Genomic DNA, 22,943 nt, shown 5'->3' on the forward strand with positions numbered 1-22,943 from the left:
GCTGAGCCACAACAGTTTAAGCTCATAAATAAGCTGGCCTGCGCTTGAGTGACTCCAAACTTTGACCCCGACGTGTGTGGTCGACGTAGCAATTAAAATGTAACCGGCGGGCGGTGAGCTAACAACTCAATACAACGTAAACAAATGATATACGGTCACATAGAGTCAATTGAAATGTTTTCTACCTTTTATTTTAGTTGTGTTTTTTTTTTCGGGTACCACCAGCGAGAGTGCGACAGGCGGCACAGCTGGACATGGGCACAGTTAGCAGTTACCAGTTCCCAATGCTCACTCAGTTTCAAAACAGAGATTTTCATTTGATTTGAGTTTGTCTAAAATGCCATAAAACTGGTACACACCAGAGCCTGTGGTTTGAGCATTCGTGTGGTCTTGGTCTCTCTCTCTGTCTTTTCTCCGCCTCTCTAGGCTGGGCTTGGGCTTGGCCAGGCGATGCTATCTTAGCCAGGTTTGTCGGTCCCGAAACAAGTTGAGTTGTCAACGCAGCACCGCGGGCAAGTGAAGTGTCGTTGAGTTATGGCTCCGTTGCTTTTTACGAGTTTAAATTGAAATATTTGCCTAATTGATTTTATTGCTTGCAAGAAAATGCAGTTATGACTGATTGATCTGGTTAGTTGCCAGATATTTCAGTTAACGTTTTAGCTTTAGCCATGGGAAAGTTCAGTGAAGAATCAGATAACGAAGCTAATTGGGCACTGAATAACAAAAAGTTCTACTTTGTGTAGTAAATAATTAAAAGAAAATAAAATAAAAATTTAGCTATTTAAAAGCTATATTTCTAGCAGTAGCTATGACTATAATTTTATCATAACAAAATATCAAAATAATAAAATGTAGCAAAAAATTAAATGAAGTTTTGTTATTTTTGATTAAAGCTGCTAGACTATTTCTGCAAGTGTAGCTACAATGTATGAAACTCAGTTATAATCAAATGTATATGGCAATACACCCAAGCCCCCAACTTGAGGCCGGCAATTGCTACTCTTATTACTACACTTCACACCAATAAAAAATACAAGTCGTTGCTTGGGTACTTCAGCAGGGTGGGGGCAAGCGATAGGGACAGGGACTGGGACCGGGACAGGCCACACTGAATACCTTCCAAGCCGTAAATAAGCAACTCAATGAGTTGCACACACAGAGAGCTATAAGCCGAGCCGAACGCCAGCGCACGTGCCTCATAAACCACCAAGCGAGCCATCGAGCCGAGTTGAGACCACCCAGGCGTCAATTTGTGCAGTCATTCCACGAATTCTTGGCTCAAGCTGTAGCTGAAGCCGAAGCTTTAAACCTGGCTCTGACTCGGACTCTGACTCTGACTCTGACAGTGGCTTTTGCGGTTGTTTGGCGAATTCAACTGTGGGGCAACTCACGTACAGCGGCGGCGGCAGCGGTAGGCGGGGCAGCCATTTCACATTTCTCTCGGGCTTATGAGTAAGTCGAGACTTTTTAAGTATGCTAAGGATGTTTGTTGACTGCGTCACAAGCTGTGGTTAGCGGGGAGTGCTGCGGAGTGCGTCTGCTTATTGTCAAAGTCCAAATTATGCATGCGTCTCTAAAGATATGTTAATGTCTGTTTGGTTATAGCCCTGGCACAGCGCCCACGCAGCCGCATTGTCATGCTCTCCAAGCTCCAAGGCAACAACAGCAACGACGACGACGACGACATCGTCACAAAACGAAATTAATTTGACAACCAACGCAAAACGCATGCGCCTCCAACTACAGCTGACCCCCGCTCTCTGCGCTCTCTCTCTCTCTCCCACACTTACTCGCTGTCGTTTATGACGACGTTACGTTCTTATCGCCTTATTTCTTTTTTTTTTTCTGTAGCTATCTTAAGCCTGTTGTTCATTGCATTCGCTTGTCGCTGCTTCTTTTCGAGCTCTGATTTGGATTTTTATTGTTATCGTCCTCGCAATCACATTAACACATGCGACTTGAAAATGGGTTATGCTGATTTCCAATCTACAGTCTGTCTGTCTGTTTATTCCAACCTTATAACTGACAGATTGAGATACCAAGCATACCCAGGCATTCATCAAAAAGCGAGTGAAATGATTGATTTACCAAGCAGTAAGTTGCAACGACTACTAAATGCTCTATACTAAAATTGAAATTAAGACTTTAATCCCAAGTCTCTCTTCAAACCCTTCAAATTCATTTTTTGATTTAGTATTTCATAAATTTCTAGGGCCATTGACTTCACTTCATGCTCAGTTTTTGATTTTTATCTGCAACTTTAAGTAGACAGCAGTCATTTTTGTATTTATTTTATTTGATTTATTATTATTATTTATTATGCCTGATAAGTAATAACAATATTCCTCAATAGTATGTGCATATATTATTCTAACGAAAGTAATAAATCAACAATGCCATTAAAAATCAAATAAAAGCGTAATTTATTATTGCCCACTTGAAATCGATTGCTATTTATTTATTCTGCTGCTGCCGCAGTTGTGCATAAATAATTGATATTAATTAAAATATGCAAAATATATATAGCCAACTCCTTTCACTGTCCTTTCTCTCTCTCTCTCAGCTGAGCAGCACGCTCTAAAAACTTGACCAAGCGTAACGCTTAGTGCCCACATATTTCACGATTTGAGCTTGTGATATAACGAGCGGCCACCCACACATTGTGGAAGCCTCAATTAACTAGCGTGGGGCCCACCCACAAAGCACTTTCCATTTGGAAGGCAATTGGAGTTGCGATTGTCGCCACGCGTAGGTTGCCAAATGATAACCAAAAAGCCATCGATACCTAACAACAACAACAGCAGCAGCAGAGCAGCAGCAGCAGCAGCAATCGTAACAACAACAACATGAGCAGCAAGGGGAGCGCACATGACAGGACCACACAAGATGAAAACGCTGAAAAAAGCCACACACATAGAGATCGGAGGGAGAGAGCGAGAGCGAGAGAGGGAGACGGGCAGGCAAAAGAGACAACCACTGAGCGACTGCGGCGACTGGACGCTTGATTACATGAACAAACGAAGCGAGGCAAAGGCAGAGACGCCTGATAGAGAGCAAGCGGGTGATTGTTTGGACGCAGTCGATCCGCGTAACCGTAACCGCAAAAGTCGACGCCAAGATAACGAGTAAAAAACAAAAAATAAAACCAAAATAAAAAAAAAGAGAATATAAGAGCCAACCGCAAACAAATTTACCACACACGCCATCGCCAGTCAAGTTGTTAGAGCGAGCAAGAGGGAGCAAGAGCAGGCGAGCAGTCAGTCCCCGTGGGGGCTGGCGACTTGGGCGAGCCAAAGCCACACGTATTACCGGTGGCAAATAGTAATTATTACATTAAATGCACCGCAATAATACGGCAACAACGACTAGCCATAAAAATTGCAACGTTAAACATTACCCAGCCCTGCAACGCTGCCCCTCCCTCGTTGTTGCAACGCAAAGCTTTTCTAAGCGCATGGGCAGTTAAAGTTTAAGTGGTGTAGCGAGTGTTTCCACCAGCAGAGACTCGTACTCGGCAATGTTAATGGCGTTATAGGCCAATGACAAATGCAATTGCCCAGCATAGCAAAGAGTGGGGAGCGAGAGCGAGAGCGGCGCACTATAAATTAAGACATTATGCGATTAAAAACAAACAGCTTGTCGTTAAAGTCACAGAGATGAAAACAGAGGAACTGGCCAAGCACAAGAGAGACACAGAGAGAGGGAGAGAGAGAGAGTGTGCGAGAGCGGAGGCACGAGTGAAAAATTTCAGCTAGCTTCACTATGGGCTGGCATAGTCTACACAAATCATTTACCTTACAATGTTTAAGACAAGTTTATATATTTAAATTGCAGCTTTACTTAATTTACAATTTATCATAATTTTTTAAGCTTATTTTGCTTTTATTCTTACATTATTTTTTGCCAGCAGCTGCTCAGCTTCCTCTCTGTTTGCCTATCTTAATCTCCCCCTTTTCGTTAGCGCGTTGCTTTTAACCCCAGATCCTTTTTGTGTGCCATGTACTTGAACAAACAACAGCTGCTCCCATTCCCATTCGCCATCCCCAAGTTGAACTAGATCAGTTTGCCAGGCTGTGAATGATAGCTGGAAAACAAGGCAATGTTGAAAAAGTTGCCGCGCTCTAGGCAGCCAAGGCAGGCAGTCGGCCAGGCAATAACAACAACAACAACAGCAGCAGCAGCAGCAGCAACAACAACAACTCGATGCTGCCGCAACTGAAACGGCAAATGAAGCTCTCAACCGCAACGTTGGTGGTCCAATGCCGCAGCAGCAGCTGCTACGATGCCGCCACACAGGCGCAGCATTTGAATGCTCATGTCTGTATATGTATGGGTGTGCATATGTCTCTCTCTTGCTCTTTTTGGGGAGCATTGGAGCTGCAGGCGAACTGAGCAAAAGCAAACTGCAAGTCATTGAGAGCAAAAACTTGAGAGTCATTCAATGCGATATTAGTGATGGCATACACAAGTAAAAAAAAAAAATTATTGCAATTATTATAAAGAATTATAATACAAGTTGCAATTATTTAATTAATAAAATTAAAAATTTCATTAAAATAAAAAAAGTTAATTTAAATATTCAATATATTTATGATTACAGCATTGTTTGCATTTTTCTTCAAATATTAGCACACAAAATCCCTTTTTTAAGTTTGGGTTTATTTTAGCCGCAGTGCCCATCACTAACTTGTAAACTGCTGAGCAAAAATAAAAAAAATGGCGCAGTCTGCAGAGAGCGCAGCAGAAATGGATAAAGTATGCAGCCCGCGAGACGGCGGCAAAAATGCCGCCCATGTCGCCAAAATGCGCCACACGCAATCAAAAACAGAAACGAACTGCAACAGCAATAACAACAACAACAACAACAGCAGCAGCAGCGGCAACAACAACAACTTGGCGACTAGTCTCCCCTTTGGAGTTGTTGCCGCAACGCCAAAGAGCAGATGAGAGTAGATGTTAAAGTTTAAGTGCAGGCGCACTCAATGCAAGGCAAAATGTAACGTTAGCCAGGTGAGTAAGGTGATGGGGCATGGCGCAGTGAAAGGTGGCAAAGTTGTTTTTGCTGACTTCAACTTTGACTGCAATTGAATTGCTAATTTAGAATGCACTAAGCTTAATTTGCCAAATTAATTCAAGTCAATTTGCGCTGTAAGACGCCATGCAGTCGCTTTCATGTCTGCCTTATTTTTTTTTAAATGGAAACAGGGAGCTTTTTAAAAGGTTACCCTCTACAATTTGCTCGCGAAAAGAGCCGCATGCGTGTGTGGTCCCCGCACAGGCAAACAGATAAACAGGCAGGCACAGACAGGGGAGCAGAATAAAAACGCATCCTGCTCATAATTTAGTATTAAAAACATGCAAAAACAGACATCAAGCACATGGGAGCAACAACAACAACAACTTCAACCACATGGAGCTAACAAATTTGCCAACAATTCGCAGCCTGGAAACAACTCACACACACACACACACAGATGCAACAACAAAGCCTGCTGCTACGCACGCGCTCCAAAGGCAAAAACACACTCGCGTACACAAACAAAAATAAAAGCTCCAGCGCAGTTGCTGTCGACGTTGACGTCGAGTCGCTGTTGGCACTGTTTGAAGGCCGAGCAGCCAGCGCTGCTGCCCCAATCGTCGCGGCAGCGCAGTAGGACCACCCACATTGCCGGCAGGCCGCTTTTAATGAAGCAACAACAAAACTTTATTTGGGTGGTCGCTGCAGCAACAACAACAACAACAAACGTCTTGTGTGGTCAAAGCCTAAACGACGAGAACAACAAAGAGAGCAACACAAAAATTAGCCAACGCTGCTGGAAAGCATGTTTAAACAATTTGCTACCGATGAGATGGTATAGTTTGACAAGCATATGCTGCAAAACTGTATAATTAAAATAATAAAATGTTTTAAAATTATATTTGCAAAATTAAATTGCATTTTACGCAGTACATTGAGTTATAATTTTACAAGAATTTTTATTTTGAAACATTTCATATGCGGCTTATGACAATACCCTGTAATTTAAATTTGACAAACTAAGCGCCAAACTGTTAAGTCTGACCTGTCGTTGAATCAAAATGGCCGCAAATATTATGAATAAACAGCAGTGTTAAAACGCCAAGACGATAAAATGTTACTGTTATCTCTACTTTTATGTTATATAAAATTTTTAAATAAGCCCAAAGATTCAACTGCAATGCATAAGCGCACTAATGAAGACGTTAAGTCTGCTATCTTACTCTCAGACTCCGATTAACAGTGCCACTGTGAGTTAACAGAGTTAACAATAACATAGAGACTAGTGATGGCAAGCTGGCATTTTTCTTGTCATGATCAAATGCAGCAGTAGCTAATTAAACTTGATAAAAACTAAATTGAACAGTCGTTGCATAATATTTCGACCTTTAGTTAAATGAATGTTTTATAAATTATATGCATTTATTATTATGTTGTCATGCATATAAATTGCCTGGCTAATAAATTAAGTTTATAAAGAAGTATTAAAAATCTGTCTTAAATATTTCACTTGAATAAATATTGTTCGCTTTTTCTTTCTTGTTATTTTTAAATTTTTAGCTTTTTCTGGCTATATTTTTCGTCTTGTCTTTTTTTCGGATGATAATTGCCAGCACTGATTGAGACGTATCTGTATACTCTCAGTGCGAGCATTTTGTCTGTCTGTCAAAAACGCGATCTTGAACGAAACGGTTGTGTGTTGCGGGAGTACGGCACAAGAAGCGCTTAAAACAAAAGTGTAGTGTCCAAATGTGTAGTTATAAATAATCGAATCTAATATATAATAGTTGCATGTTCAATTAACAAGTTTTAAGAAATGCAACAAATAAATGCTAAATGAAACAACAGTGTCGAATGTCTACGTGCGCAAAGTGTGTGTAGAAAAAAAGAAGTGAAATAAAAAGCAAGACGCGTCTTAGTTGAAACGTTCTCTCGAGTACGGAAAAATGCAAAAGTGTTGTGTGCATTGTTATGAAAAACAAAATGCAACGTGAAGTTAAAAAATTTGAAATTAAAAATAAAAAATATTTGATAAAAATATAAATAAACAAGACACACACACACACGCCATACAGCATACAGAGAAAGAAGCGAGAGAGAGAGAGAGAAAGAGCGCGAGCGTGCTAGCGAGCAGAGAGTTAACAGAGCACAGATACTCTCCCACACACACACACACACACACACAGAATACAACAACAACAACAAATACAAAATAAAATGGATAGAGATAGCCTGCCGCGCGTTCCGGACACACATGGCGATGTTGTGGATGAGAAATTATTCTCGGATTTGTACATACGTACCAGCTGGGTGGACGCTCAAGTGGCGCTCGATCAAATTGATAAGGTAAGTGGCCAGCACTGGCCAAAACAAAAGAATATGCATAAGAGACACAGACACAGACACAGACAATCGCTCTCAAACTTGCGCTAGGCTAGGCTTTGCTTAATGAAGTCATTAAGCCGTTGGGACAGTTCTCAATAAATTTTATTGCCGATATCTTGCCGTTTTTTAACGCCCGCTCTTTGTCTTTGCACGTTTATTTCGTTTCGTTTTTATTTCGATTTTGGTTTTTTTTTCGTACTCAATTTGCTTTAATAGAGTTGTTTTGTTTGCGCAGCTTAACAAAAAAAAATCACAGTCGATTTGTTGCTGGCGCGTTTTTATTAATTACAGCACTAGGCTTGTTTAAAAAGTTATAAATTGCATATACAGCGAAATAAACAACATGCAAATTTTTAAAAACAAAAGTTTCAAAATATTTTTGCTGCTGCTTCGCTTTAACAACAACAAAAAACTTGATCTCAGTTTGCCACAGACAACAACTTCATTATTTGTGCCATTGCTACTGTATGCGCTTGCCTCGTTTGCTTGACCACAAAAAAAAAAAGAAAAAAAAAACACTAAACAAAACAAAAAAGCAACAACAGCAAGCTAAAGCAAACTGAAAGGTTGCAAGGAGCAACGTCAAGCTCTTTGATATGCTCTTTGATAAAAGTAAAGCTGCGCTGCTTGCACTTGGCGTTTGCCATAGACAAATATAAGATAGCAAATATAAGTAAAGTTCAAAAAGAGTTTTATAAGAGCTCGCGTATAAGACAGAGTATTCGAGCTGCGTTGTGAGCAGTTTAACATTACTTGCTCTTATGCCAAAAGCATTGTTCGTCTTGCTATGCATGTGTGTGTGTGCATGTGATGAGCATGCGGGTGGTCTTCACAAAAAAGGAGAAAAAAGACGAAAAAAAAAACATTTCACTGACGCACGCGCTTTTTTGCTGCTCTTACAACTTTGACTTTGACTGCGCTGCCAGACAAAGTGACTGTCAAACTGTAAGACAGGCAGCCAGCCAGCCAGCCAGCATTGCTTGCTTTTCTCTTGCATCTCAATTATTTCTCGAAAAGACTCGCGCAGTTGTTTTTGTTGCTGTTGTAACGTTGCCTTGCATTCAATTTATCGAAAATTTGTGGCAAGCAAACGGATCGATCGATCGTTGCTTGGTTTGGGAGACGCTGTAGAGACTCTGGGGCTGCAGCAGCAACTGAGGTGTGGTCGACTTGATCGTGCCTTGTTGTTGTTGTTGCTGTTGTTGTTACTGTTGCTTTTTGTCTGTTGTTTTGGCCTTTTGCTCGTGACGGCGCCGTCATCGTCATCGAGGCGATTTATTTTAATGACTCAATTTAACGAAATATATTAAGACATTAAAATTGTCTAACGAACACACAACGAAACGACAGACAACAACAACAAAATTCGTTTGTTGCCATTTACACGCTCATTTGGGCAGTCTATGCAAATTCGCTCACCACGTTATATTTATTATTATTAATATTTTTTTTTGTATGCCAAACAAACACGCTTGGCGCATATAATAAATAAAGAAAAGGAAAAAAAAATGAAATTTTTTAGCGCTAGCTGGGAGGTCCCAATGGGTGGTGACGTTTTCATGAATGAGTTGAATGCGAAATGAATCCCCAACAGCTTTTGCTGTTATTGTAGCGATAAACATAATAATTGCGCTAAAAGTTTGGGCTATAAGCACTTTGAATGCGCTACACAAAAATAAAATAAATTTTAATATAAATAAATAAGCATTTTTCATAATTAATAAATGATTATAATAATATAATATTGTATTGTAGCGTAAATTTGGCAGCAGCTTTCGAAGTCTGCTTAGTCTTGACTTATTTTTGGGGTTTGTTGCTTGGGCGCATTTATTTATATTTATGGCAATGCCGCACTATGGATGCAGGCCATGTACGACAAGCAAGCAGCGAGCTTGTATATTTGTATCTATAAGATACATATACATAAATTCATGAATGAAACCGTTCGACTGCTCACTCTCCCCGCTCCCCCCAACTCAAACGCTCATCGAGCTATGCCAATTGTAAGGCATACACAAAAACCACTCGGCACAGGAAGTTGAGAAACATTGGCGGCATTTTGAAGAAGTTTTCGTTGCTGTTGTTGTTGTTTATGTGTGGCCAGCATAAGTTGTTGTTGTTGTTGTCGGCTGGCTGAGCAACAAAAACAAAATGTTGTTTAGTCATGCCGCCGCCTCGCCGCGCTCTTTTCACAACAGCACATGAAAAGCAAATATTTGTGTGTGGCGGGCAAACATTACTCAAAACAACAGCAAAGACGCAGAAGAAGAAGCAGAAAAAAAATTGTCTTGGCCAAAATTCGAAAACCAGTAGCATAAACCCTGAAATCGACAATAAGCATCTGCATCGTAATAAACTATGTAAACAACAAATACAAATACAAATGTCAAACAAAGTTTTAGTTTACTTAACTTTGAAGTGAAGTGAGCAAAAATCTTTTGCATATGCAAACAATTTACACAGTAAAATTACAGAAAATATAAAAAATAAAATGAAGAAAATTAAATGCAATGAAGGATAAGAAATGAAAATATTTAAAGTTACTACACAACTCTCTTTTAACTGCTCTCGATCAGTTTGAAATATTTTTGTAGCTGTAAGATATTCCAAAAAGAATGTATCTCTCTTTTATGTACTATGATCTGTTTGGAATATCTTCATATCTTTAAGTTATGCTTTTCACTCTTTTATGTTCTTTGATCAGTTATAATCAATTTGAAATAAGTTATCTATGTAACTCTCTTTCATCTCTATGATCAGTTTGGAATAAATTTATATCTTTAAAATATACCTTTCTCTCTTTTATGTTCTATGATCAAATTGTGGCTGTAAGTTATACCTTTCTCTCTTTTATGCACTAGGCATCAAATTACACTTTGGCTCAACTGTCAACGCCTACTTGAACACCTACAAAATTTCTTGGTACTTCTTAAGCTCTTCTTCTATTATTATGCACCCCTTTTAGTTGCGGCAAAAGTCAAACCGTAAGATACAAAACAAATTTTTAGACAACTCTCTCTCTCTCATTCTCTGTTCTTAGAAGCAAACATACGCCTCAAACATTCACAGCATGTCAAATTACAGTTAACTTGTTAGCAGTACACTGAGCACTTCCCTTTTGCAACCCTCTACGTTAGTCGCTGTAAGCCGGAAATACTTGTAGGCGTGAGATATCTTCATCGCCACCACGTTTATCTCAGACAGACAGACGAACTGAAATCTCTTTGGTCTTTCTCGGAAGCCACGTTTGGGGTTGAGCCCTTGGCGTCCGCAATTTATGCAGGTATGGCACTCCTCGAGAACTCGAGAAACGTGTGTTTGCTTAAGGATTAGTCCAGCAGCTATCTCGCTCTAGCCACTTGAAACGCGCGCGCCCCCCTTTGATCTTGATCGTTGTTTGCTTTAGGCAGAGAATTTAATGCGGCTGCGTTCATAAATTTGTGTTCAAAATTGTTTTGATATGATTTGTTATTATCTAACTGCTGGTGGTCCAAAGCGCAGATACATAAATATTTGTAACAAAAAGTGTGACAATGATTTATGTGCCATGGCTTACACCTGTCGCCCGTAGATCTTATCAACTGTTATCTTATTAGCATAATGTAAAGCTAACAGACAGTAACAAAACTAACAGCGCAACGAAAATCTGACAAGATTTATTAAAATAAATGAAGTAACTAAGACCTGCATTTCTTAAAATTCGCTTAGTGCAGCAGCTTCAATTAAAACTAAAAATAAAACAAGCAAAAGTCAGTGCCCCACATATGTGCCGCACACATGACACCCACATAATGCCCCAAAAAAATAAGCAGAGAAAAAAAACAATTGACAGCTCAATTTTTAGGCCTCACCAACAACAGAGCGGGAGCTGGGGGGCAACTGAAACTGTTTTTTTGTTGTTGGCAAGACGAAATGTGTTTTTCACTCAGCTTCATTAGGCAACGGCAACGGCAACGGCGGCGAGTACGAGTCGTCAAGCAAGGCAAGAGACTCAGACAGCGACCAGAGCCAGAGCCAGGCCCTAACTTTAGAGTCTACCTTTAGTTGAGACGTTGCCGGCTGCACATAAAACTGTTATTGTCTTCATCAGCGTGCCCTGGCCCCGACTACGACAACAACAACAAAAGCAACAACAACAGCAACATACGAACGTAAGACGTAAAAAAAATCAAAAGAATTATGAAGACATTAACTTGACCACACACAGCAAGCGAACTGGCCCGACCGACCGACCGTCCGTTTCGTCTGTCTCGCTGTCCCAGCAAGAGCAACAGATAAAAGCAAAAACAACAACAACAAGAGACGAGCTACGAAGTAAAAGCAGCTGAAGCAGTGACATTGGGCTAAAAATGTAAGCGAGATAGCAATAGCAATACGAAACTGAGCGCATCGCGCAGAGCGCGGCTTAAGAGCGAAAGAGAGCGCGCAGCGTTACCGGAAAGAAACATTCAAGCAATAATCACGGAATTCACTGAAAAAGCAGTTAACGGACAGCGCAGACAACACAACGGACTCTCAGCTTAAGCCCTTGCCCTCGCTTGCGCTCTCGCTCTTACGCTCTCACTCTCTCTTGCTATAGCGCTCTCTTTGAGTTTTCGGTGCGTGTGTACCTGTGTGTGCATGTGAATGAGAATGAGCGACGTGGCCGCCTTGACTACCTGAGTGCGCATGTGTGTGTGCCGTGTCTCTGCCCGTGTTTCGTATGAAAATAATAAAGAAATTAAATTGCTCGTCGTTGCTTTTGTTTTTTTTTTTTTTGGCAGCACAGGTTGAAAATGTTCAAGCTGCTTGGAAACTATATTTAAAACTAAACTTAGAGCCGAGACAAGCTGCCAGCTTTTGCTTTATGCCTTGCTCCTTGTACTTTGCACCTGTTGCTGCTTGTTGTCGCAACTAACGGTAAGCAGTTGGCCAACAAACTGACCTTCAACATGTTGCCTGTTTAACGAAGAGTTCGCAGAGCAAGTTTTATTTGCAACAGACATTAAATTATATGTAAATGTTTGCTGGTCACGTTTTAGGGGCGCCATAAATTGCCGGCAAATAATAATTTGCATGCATCGTCATCGAGCACATTTACTTCATTTTAATTGCTTTTGGCCTAGGTCGTATCACCTGCCCCCGCCACACGGCTACAGTGTGAGCACTAAATGCGTGTGTGGTCACACACACACATGCAAAGCTTTTTATGCGGGCGTAGCGCAATAAGAGAAAATTTTCAATAGCTGCGCACAGTGGTGCAAAGCGCATAATATGCGTTTGCTGCTTTTGACACACTGTGCAACTAAAAAAAGATTTCAAGCGCTGCTGATATTTAAAATTTATTTTCAAAAAATTCGTTTCTTGACATTTACTGTAGTAAAATAAATTTTAAATTTCAAATGTGTAGCAAAGCATAATAAACAAATATATATATATATATATATAGACATATATATAAGGCTGCATGTTGAGGCGACATTTGGTATGCCAAAATGTTCACATGTGGCATATAAGTTTAATGGGATCTACAAGTTTTATGGCACACCTATACGTGAGAAACATGGGAAAGCTTGCGTGAGTTCATAGCGAAGTCTATTTGCGTAGCAATGCCAAATGTTTATAGCCAAAAAACAAAGCGTATAAACTTTATAAACCTTTGCCCTCAGCGACAGCGACAAGCGTTTTGTGAAGGCTCAAAGCCAGCTGGAGCACGCCTGCTTGATAAGGTATAATGCCAAGCCGGCATTTAGACGCCTCACTGGCATTATATGCACCATAGGACCCGCGTCGCGTAGCGTGGAAATGCTGCTCAAAATGTTGGACACGGGCATGGACATAGCGCGGCTGAATTTCTCGCACGGCACGCATGAATATCATGGCGAGACTGTGGCCAATGTGCGCCAAGCAATGGCGCAGTACTCCAAGTGCATGGGCTATGAGCATAATGTAGCTATAGCGCTGGATACTAAAGGTCCGGAAATACGCACGGGTTTGATTAAAGGCAGCGCCACAGCTGCAGTGGAGCTGGCAACAGGCGCAAAGTTTACGCTAAGCACCAAGCAGGAGCTGCAGGCAGAGGGCACAGCTGACCAAGTCTATGTGGATTACAAGAACATAACCAAAGTGTTAAAGCCAAATGATCGCGTTTATTTGGACGATGGGCTCATATCTTTGATAGTCAAGTCTGCCGAGGCGGAGCAGTTAATATGCGAAGTGGAAAATGGCGGCAAGCTGGGCTCAAGCAAAGGCGTTAATTTGCCCAATGTTAATGTGGATTTGCCTGCTGTAAGTGAAAAGGATAAATGCGATTTGCAGTTTGCTGTGCAGCAGCAGCTGGACATAGTCTTTGCCAGCTTTATACGCGATGCGGCGAGCATAGAAGAAATACGCTGCATACTCGGCGAGCAGGGCAAGCATATCAAAGTGATAGCCAAGATTGAAAATCATCAAGGCATGCAGCATATAAAGCAGATTATAGACGCCGCCGATGGCATTATGGTAGCACGTGGAGATCTGGGCATAGAAATACCCGCAGAGAAGGTATTTCTAGCGCAAAAGTCAATGATTGCGCTTTGCAACAAAGTGGGCAAGCCCGTTATATGTGCCACACAAATGCTGGAGTCAATGATTAGGAAACCGCGTGCCACACGCGCTGAACTCTCGGATGTGGCCAATGCAGTGCTCGATGGCAGCGATTGCGTCATGCTCTCGGGTGAAACTGCCATGGGTGATTATCCCTTGCAGTGCATTTCGGTTATGTCCAAAGTGTGTCAGGAGGCGGAGTCTGCCATTTGGCATGAGCGTTGCTTTCAAGATTTGGTTAACATCTCGGCCAGCGAGAGTCGCGACTACGAGCAGTCGCTTATTGTGGCCGCCGTGCATGCCGCCATACAATGCCAAGCTAAAGCTATTATAGTGCTTACCAAAACTGGCCGATCGGCTGCTACGCTAGCGCGTTTTCGTCCTCGCTGTCCCATCATTAGCGTCATTGAGCAGAACGCACGAGTTGCGCGCCAGACGCGTCTCTATCGTGGCGTTATACCAATTAACATTGCAGCCAAACAAACTGGCAAACTAACTTGGCTCGAAAGCATTAAGCAGCGCATTAGCCTGGCCTTGAACATAGCCAAGCAACGTGGCTTTGTGCAAAAAGGAGATCCTGTCATTATCGTCACCGGTGGCAAAAACAAGCGAGCTGGCATTAATTCTATGCATTTTTATCAAGTTAACTAAACTGTATTAAAATTTTTTTTACATATTTCCCTTTGTTGATCTACTTAAGCTCAAGCTTTGTTCACTTTAGAAAACGCGCTGCACATAAATCGATCAAATAAGGCTTTGGCTCTGGGTCTCTGCCCATTTACTCTGCTAAGTACTGAATTATACAATATTTATGCGTTTATTATGCATCCGCCGGGTGGTCCGGCACGTCGCTTTTGTCTATTGGGCTGCGATTTATGCTAACAAATTATTTTGCATACTAAATATGTATGTATTTATTTATTTTTTTATTGCGGCATAACTATAACTGGACTTCCAATATACAAGTTTTATGGCGTGTTGTTTAGTTGTTAACCAAATTGGGTTGGGCAAAGTGTATTGGCTAGTCGGTTACGCTTTGTAAATTCAAGTTTTATTAGTAATTTATGCAGTGGTTGTCATTGAGTTGTTCACAAAATTGGCTGTGAATATACAAAGTGTGCTTGCAAGTCGGGTTTGTTATTGCTGCATATAAATAAAATTGATTTTGTCTTTTTTTTGTATGCAAAGTGTATTTGCTAGTCAGTTTAGCCTTGTAAGTTCAACTTTTATTAGTTATTTGTTAACAAATTTGCTTTTGGCTATACAAAGTGTATTTGCTAGTCGGGTTTGCCATGTAAATTTTTTTTTCAAGCGTTATTTATTTAAGCAAATTCGTTTTGTCATTTGTTTGTATGCAAAGTGTATTTGCTAGTCGGTTTTGCCTGCTGATTTAAACTTTTAATAGTTATTTATTGATTGGAAAAGTTGTTTAATGCTTTGTCTATAATGCAGCGTGTAATTAAGTAGTCTATGGGTTGCTGCTCCCCCCAGGGGGGAGTCTTGTGTCAAACTTTTTGATTGATTAGTGCGCTAATGGGGCGCTCAAGTTGAAAGTTGATTTCTTTCAAAAATTAAGTTTGTTGTCTTAAAATGTATTTCAAATGCATTTTGTATTTAGCTGCACCTGCTGTCAATGTCAAGCAGCAAACTATTGTTGTCTCGCTTTAGCATTTGTTACAGTGCTGCTAAAACTGCATGCGCCTGGGGATTAGGCACAGGCAGCAGCAGAGGATTAGGACCAAAAATGTGCATTTCTAATGAAGTTGTTGCGCTTACAAAGAAAATGCAGCACACAGAGAGAGAGACAGAGAGAGAGGCAGAGAGAATTTTCTGCTTTAGTCAGAGCAGCCATAAGAAGAAGACAAGCATGAAAGGCAAGCTGAGCAGCGGCCATAAATCAATTTGTGACATTTCCTCACGGCAGCTGCGGGTGAGCATGCAACAGCAACAACAACAACAACAACAACGTGCCTCAAGATTGATGGTATGTCACATAGAGTCAGGCAACATTTGGCAAACTAGTTAAAGAGAGAGAGAGAGAGCTGACGGGGCGGGGACCGGAGGCGTGCCCGTGCCCTGGCAGGGAGTCTGTCGCTGGCTGACAAGCGTTAACAGAAGTTGCCGCCGCCGCCGCTGCTGTGTTGATGGCTCAATCTAATGTATACAGTTTGAGCTGCACTGGCCGCTGCCAAAATCTAGATTAAGTTTATTTTTAGTGCAAGCTGCTGCAACTACAACCTGCGGCATTACAACATTGTTGCGTTCGCTACAAACAATTCCTGGAATTTTGTGCATCTTTTGTTTAGGTTGTGCACTAAAACAACAACAACAATAACCACAGGGGAAAGAAAAATTCTTTGAGTCGTCGCACATACGAAAAATTATGAAAAAAATTCCACGAACATTGCCAATGCAGTCGCAGTCGCAGTCACCACCACCACATGCAGCGCAGCAGCAGCGCGACGGCAGCTTAAAAGAGACAAGCCGACTATTACACGCTGCTGCTGCTGCAGCGCAGTCAACGTAAGCACGAATGACTTAATTAAGAGCGACAAAGCTAATGCCAAAGAGTTTTAGGTTTGCGGAAATGACACAACGTTGACTGCATTAATAAACTAGCACAGGAAGCGCAGCTGCGCTCTTTAGCTGCGCTCTCTTAATTGCGGCCCTTTTTATAAATGCGTAAGTCGTTGGCGCACCCACAAAAAGCGAATTACAGTGTGTAAGAGCGGGAGAGTCATTAGGCGCAGGTTAGCTTTTGTATAGCTGACTCCCGCACGATTGGACGCCCTCACCCTCACGCTCTTAACGGTAGTCATAAAGTGCCTGGCCCAACAATAAAGACGTCTTCTTTGTAGCCAATGCCACTTAAGTCATTTTTCAGTTTTGCGCTTTTGACTAAACCAACAATTGTAGCTGTTGCTGCTGCTGCTGCTGCTGCGTGGGCAAAGAAACAAAAAACTGAAATAAAACTCAACTCAAGTCGACTTGATCCTCTAACGCTTTTGTATAAACCCATTTCACTGGCGGAAAATCTGTGAAAAGCGATAAAAGCAAAAGCAGTTTACCACACAAGACTTTTAACAGCAAAAACAACAACGCAAAGAGAAATACAAAAAGAAGAAGAAAAAAAAACAAGCCAAAGCTCGAGACGCTTCCAGCGCTGTTTGGAATGTTGCTGCGTCTCTCTCTCTTTCTGTCTCTGCCTTTTGCTGTTGCGCCTGGGCACTGGGTGCGCCGCCGCACAGTTGTACAAAGTGTGTGATGGCAGAAACTTCGAGTAGAAATTTTATAGCAGGCTTTAAATTGTTTTTGCCCACACTGTGCATTGACTGTTTGGTTTACAAGTTCGATTGAGACGTTAGCGCGCACAGCTCATTATTTGCAGCTCAATTTTCTACATGGAGCAGCGGCAGCAGCAGCAGCCAGAGATGAGAAAGGCCTAATCGCAGCCTGCAGCTTTTCAAGCTTTTGGTGTGGCCCTGGCCAGTCCCAGTCCCAATTGCCCAAGCAGCAGACGATTATATGTTGGCGACGTCGGCGGCGGCGGCGGCGACTAACGCTGGCGTCGTCGTCGGCGTTTTGTTTTTTGTAGGCTGGGCCTGCTGCTGCGTTTGGGGTTGCTGCCGCTGCTGATGATGATGATGCGGCGGAGAGCAACGAAAAAAAAAACATATATAAATTATATAGCTGTGGTTGGGGCCACACGCTGTTTCGTTATAATTTTAATGCGTTATTTATGGCAATGGCAACACAAGCAAAACAACAACAATACAAATAGTTAACGCTAAACAAATAACACTAACTCATGCTGTCTCGCTCTCTTTTGATTTTTAGGGCAAGGCGCGTGGCAGCCGCACAGCAATCTATCTGCGTTCAGTATTCCAATCCCACCTCGAACAACTTGGCAGCTCGGTGCAGAAGCATGCAGGCAAGGTGCTCTTCGTGGCCATCTTGGTGCTGAGCACCTTTTGCGTGGGCCTCAAGAGCGCCCAAATACACTCGAAGGTGCATCAGCTGTGGATACAGGAGGGCGGCCGCTTGGAGTCTGAGCTGGCGTATACGCAAAAAACCATAGGCGAGGATGAATCCTCAACGCATCAGCTGATCATACAGACGGCGCACGATCCAAATGCATCGGTATTGCATCCACAGGCGCTGCTGTCGCATCTGGAGGTGCTGGTCAAGGCGACGGCGGTCAAGGTGCACATGTACGACACGGAATGGGGCTTGCGGGACATGTGCAATTCACCCACCACGCCCACATTCGAAGGCACCTACTATATAGAGCAGATACTGAAGCATTTAATACCTTGCTCCATTATAACGCCGCTGGATTGCTTCTGGGAGGGCAGTCAGCTGCTGGGACCCGAGACGCCGGTGTTCATACCGTAAGTAGCCAAACGTGCATCCAATTGCTCAGCTTATATAAAATATTTTTTTTCTCTCCTTGCAGTGGCTTGAACAATCGCTTGGTGTGGAGCACCCTGAATCCATCGGCTGTGATGCAGTTCATGAAGCAACAAATGTCGGACCAGAAGATTAGCTTCGACTTTGATACCGTGGAGCAGTATATGAAGCGCGCGGCTATAGGCAGTGGCTATATGGAGAAGCCTTGTTTGAATCCGCAGCATCCGCATTGCCCGCAAACGGCGCCGAATAAGAACAGCTCACAGCCGCCGGATGTGGGCGCCATATTGAGCGGCGGCTGCTATGGCTATGCGCCCAAGTATATGCACTGGCCGGAGCAGCTGATTGTGGGTGGTGCGCAGCGCAATCGCAGCGGACATTTGAAGAAGGCCAAGGCGCTGCAGACGGTGGTGCAGCTAATGACGGAGAAGGAAATGTACGATCAGTGGCAGGAGAACTACAAGGTGCATCACATTGGCTGGTCGCAGGAGAAGGCAGCCGAGGTGCTCAACGCTTGGCAGCGCAACTTTTCGCGCGAGGTGGAGCAGCTGCTGCGCAAGCAATCGCGCATTGCGAACAACTATGACATCTATGTGTTTAGCTCGGCCACGCTGGACGACATATTGGCCAAGTTCTCGCATCCCAGCGCACTGAGCATAGTCATAGGCGTGGCCGCCATTGTGCTCTATGCGTTTTGCACGCTGCTGCGTTGGCGCGATCCGGTGCGTGGGCAAAGCAGTGTGGGCGTGGCGGGAGTGCTGCTCATGTGTTTCAGCACTGCGGCGGGTTTGGGTCTTTGCGCGCTGCTGGGCATTGTGTTCAATGCTGCCAGCACGCAGGTGGTGCCGTTTCTAGCACTTGGTTTGGGTGTGGATCACATTTTTATGCTTACAGCTGCCTATGCGGAGAGCAATCGCAAGGAGCAAACCAAGTTGATACTCAAGAAAGTTGGCCCTAGCATACTTTTCAGCGCTTGCAGCACCGCTGGCTCTTTCTTTGCCGCCGTCTTTATACCTGTGCCTGCTCTCAAAGTTTTTTGCCTGCAAGCCGCCATTGTCATGTGCTTCAATCTGGCAGCAGCTCTACTAGTATTTCCCGCTATGATTTCGCTGGACTTGCGTCGTCGCACTGCAGGACGCGCTGATATATTCTGCTGCTGCTTTCCGGTGTGGAAGGAGCGCCCCAAAGTGCAGCCACAGCTCAGCATGAACAACAACAACAATCGCGGCGGCCGTCACATTAAGAACTGCAACAACAATCGCGCTGCACAGCAGCAGCAACAGCAACAACAACAGCAGCAGCAGCAACAGCCAGCGCAGAATCCGCTGCTGGCAGCACAAGCTTCCAAGAGCGGCGTCAGCTCACTGCCTGCATTCTCGCTCTCCAGCTTTGCCTACAAATACTATACGCCTTTCCTAATGCGCAGCTGGGTAAAGTTTCTGGTGGTCATGGGTTTCCTAGGCGCGCTCATCTTTAGTTTGTACGCCGCCAAGTCGCTGCAGGATGGTCTGGACATTATAGATCTGGTGCCCAAGCACAGCAGCGAGCACAAGTTTCTGGCTGCGCAGTCGCGTCTCTTTGGCTTCTATAGCATGTATGCGGTTACCCAGGGCAACTTTGAGTATCCCACGCAGCAGCAACTGCTGCGGGATTATCATGAAGCCTTCGTGCGTGTGCCGCATGTCATCAAGAACGATAATGGTGGACTGCCCGACTTTTGGCTGCTGCTGTTCAGAGATTGGCTAAGCAATTTGCAGCGTGTGTTTGATCAGGAGTTTGCCGAGGGTCGCCTCAATACGGAAACTTGGCATCCCAATGCCAGCAGCGATGCTATACTCGCCTTTAAGCTTATAGTGCAAACAGGCTATGTGGACAATCCGGTGGATAAGAGTCAAGTGGGCAATGTGCGTCTTGTAGACAAAGAGGGCATCATAAATCCCAAAGCCTTTTACAATTATCTCTCCGCCTGGGCCACCAATGATGTATTCGCCTATGGCGCCTCACAGGTAATAATCACAGCTTTTACATTTTATAGCTTTACTTACTTTACCTTCTTTGCTTACCAGGGCAAACTGTATCCGGAGCCACGTCAGTATTATCACACGCCCACCGAGTACGATTTGAAAATACCCAAGAGCCTGCCGCTTGTCTATGCGCAAATGCCTTTCTATTTGCATGGACTCACAGACACGTCGGAGATTAAGACGCTCATTGGTCACATACGCGATTTGAGTGTCAAATTCGAGGGCTTTGGGCTGCCCAATTATCCTTCCGGTAAGTCAACTGAGCAGTTTTCGCATAAACTCAGCTAATCTTTGTTTTCTTTTAGGCATTCCGTTTATCTTTTGGGAACAGTACATGACACTGCGCTCCTCGCTGGCGCTTATACTCGCCTGCGCCTTGTTGGCTGCTCTGGTGTTGGTTTCGCTGCTGCTGCTGTCCGTCTGGGCTGCTGTGCTGGTCATCATCAGCGTGCTCGCTTCGCTTGCGCAAATATTTGGCGCCATGACACTGCTGGGCATCAAATTGTCCGCCATTCCAGCGGTTATACTCATACTGGGCGTGGGCATGATGCTCTGCTTCAATGTGCACATATCCTTGGTAAGTCAAAACTCAATCCTCTGCTGCATTGAGCGCTCAACTAATCTTTCAATCCTTGCAGGGCTTTATGACTTCAGTGGGCAATCGGCAGCGGCGCGTGCACTTGGCCATGCAGCTATCGCTGGGTCCCTTGGTGCACGGCATGTTCACCTCGGGCATGGCGGTCTTCATGTTGTCCACCTCACCGTTTGAGTTTGTTCTGCGTCACTTTTGCTGGCTACTGCTTGTTGTGCTTTGCGTTGGCGCCGTCAACAGTCTGGTAGTGTTTCCCATTATCTTGAGCATGCTGGGACCGGAGGCGGAACTGGTGCCGCTGGAGCATCCAGATCGCATTTCAACGCCCTCGCCTTTGCCCATGCGCAGCAGCAAGCGCTCGAACAAGTCGTTCATTGTGAATGGCTCACGCGGCTCGTCGCGCAATTCGAGCTCCAACAATTGCCACAAGGCGCATCATTACCACAAGGATATGAATATCAATGATCCATCGTTGACCACCATAACGGAGGAGCCGCAGTCCTGGAAGTCCAGCAATTCGTCCATACAAATGCACAACGACTGGAGTGCACCGTCGACGCCAACGCCCAGCTATCATCACAATCATCTGAACAAACATTATATGAACAACATTAACAATTATCAAAAACGCGAGCGTGAGCGTGACTGCGGCAACGGCCCACATGGCGGCGGCGGCGGCTCCACAGCGGGCGGCTCAAACTGCTCTTATGCACAGTCGGCGCCCACTGTGAGCTATGGCGCGCCGGAGCTGCAGAGCATTGTTGTGCAGCCGGAGGTGACTGTGGAGACCACGCACTCGGATAGCAACACCACCAAGGTGACGGCAACGGCCAACATCAAGGTGGAACTGGTCACGCCTGGCCGAGCGGTGCGCAGCTATAACTTTACGAGTTAGCGTTAGCGTCAGCGTCATCGTTAGCCATTGGCACTAGTTCCTGTAGCCATTAGCGTCTATCTCTAACTGTAATTGTAATCTGTAGTTGTAACCTGGAACTGTATATGTGTATGTTGCATGTTAGTTAATTTCCACATATAGTTTATATACTTTTATATATATAGATATACATATGTGTCTAGTATCTATTTGACAGCTGCTACGCTCTTTGCGCTTGCCTAGCAGCTTTGTATGTATGTATTTAGCGCTTAAGGCATTTTTTATACATAGAGTTATTTATTGTTACAAACACCCACACACACACACACACACAAACACATACACACCGCTATGTACTTACATTTACACACACACACACACACATACAAAAAAACCATAAATATTCTAACGCGAGATTCAAGCATTAAACCAACCCACACTAGTAATTTATAGCATTTAATTTAGTTTAAATATGTACATAAAAAAAAACACAAGGACTTGAACCAAAATAGTATCGCTTAATAAATACTTACAACTTGAATGTAAGCTCAATTTAAAACAAAATAAAAATACGAACGAGAGAAATTTACTAAACAAACGACAAATGAAATCCCTCCCGTAGGTACTTACAACCAAAACGATTAAATAATATTATATATAAATATATAATAAAACGCCCATGTACAAGCAAAATATACACTTTTTGTTTTTCTTATGAAACTTGGCAGTTGAAATTTAGCAATTTAAACTTAAATTTGTACGCGCTAACTTTCATGTCAAAATTAAACGATCTGGCAACTATCGTCCGCGCTATCGATACACCACTTGCCACTATCGAGTTGATAATTCTCGTACGATATTGTGTTATATGCATCTCTGTCGCACGTACACAATTTGTCGTTGCTACACTGCTCGCACAATAACATTGTGGATAATAGCTGCCAGTTTGAGTTGTGTTTTGAATAAAATTGTTTTTAAGCTTAATTGTTTAAAACAATTACTGCTAAGTGCTTCACTTATTAACTTGCCAATTTGCTTAAGTGCTGCACAATAACTGCAAACAAAAGATGCATTTGA

At 43.2% G+C, this 22,943-nt stretch overlaps 2 protein-coding genes across 2 annotated transcripts; both read left to right on the forward strand.

The window, feature by feature from the left end:
- The first annotated feature begins 7,117 nt into the window (after nucleotides 1-7,117).
- LOC108596825 (protein patched) lies at nucleotides 7,118-22,188 on the forward strand. Its single transcript, XM_017982942.1, has 6 exons — nucleotides 7,118-7,363; nucleotides 17,804-18,357; nucleotides 18,423-20,382; nucleotides 20,443-20,650; nucleotides 20,706-20,977; nucleotides 21,039-22,188. Exons 1-6 carry the CDS (start codon nucleotides 7,235-7,237, stop codon nucleotides 21,885-21,887), a joined length of 3,972 nt encoding a protein of 1,323 aa, XP_017838431.1. The 5' UTR covers nucleotides 7,118-7,234; the 3' UTR covers nucleotides 21,888-22,188.
- On the forward strand, nucleotides 12,813-14,617 carry LOC108596826 (pyruvate kinase-like). Its single transcript, XM_017982943.1, has 2 exons — nucleotides 12,813-12,958; nucleotides 13,051-14,617. The coding sequence occupies exons 1-2, from the start codon at nucleotides 12,849-12,851 to the stop codon at nucleotides 14,615-14,617; spliced, it is 1,677 nt and encodes a 558-aa protein (XP_017838432.1). The 5' UTR covers nucleotides 12,813-12,848.
- Nucleotides 22,189-22,943: the final 755 nt, after the last annotated feature.

This window comes from Drosophila busckii, chromosome 2R (genome assembly GCF_011750605.1).
Source record: "Drosophila busckii strain San Diego stock center, stock number 13000-0081.31 chromosome 2R, ASM1175060v1, whole genome shotgun sequence".
In the NCBI taxonomy this organism is placed as follows: domain Eukaryota; kingdom Metazoa; phylum Arthropoda; class Insecta; order Diptera; family Drosophilidae; genus Drosophila; species Drosophila busckii.

Coding starts and splice junctions, on each gene's coding strand:
- LOC108596825 (XM_017982942.1), top strand. CDS start 7,235: ATGGATAGAGATAGCCTGCCGCGCGTTCCGGACACACATGGCGATGTT. Junction 20,383..20,442: donor TCGCCTATGGCGCCTCACAG/GTAATAATCACA, acceptor TTTGCTTACCAG/GGCAAACTGTATCCGGAGCC. Junction 20,978..21,038: donor TCAATGTGCACATATCCTTG/GTAAGTCAAAAC, acceptor CAATCCTTGCAG/GGCTTTATGACTTCAGTGGG.
- LOC108596826 (XM_017982943.1), top strand. CDS start 12,849: ATGTTGAGGCGACATTTGGTATGCCAAAATGTTCACATGTGGCATATA. Junction 12,959..13,050: donor AGAAACATGGGAAAGCTTGC/GTGAGTTCATAG, acceptor CTTTGCCCTCAG/CGACAGCGACAAGCGTTTTG.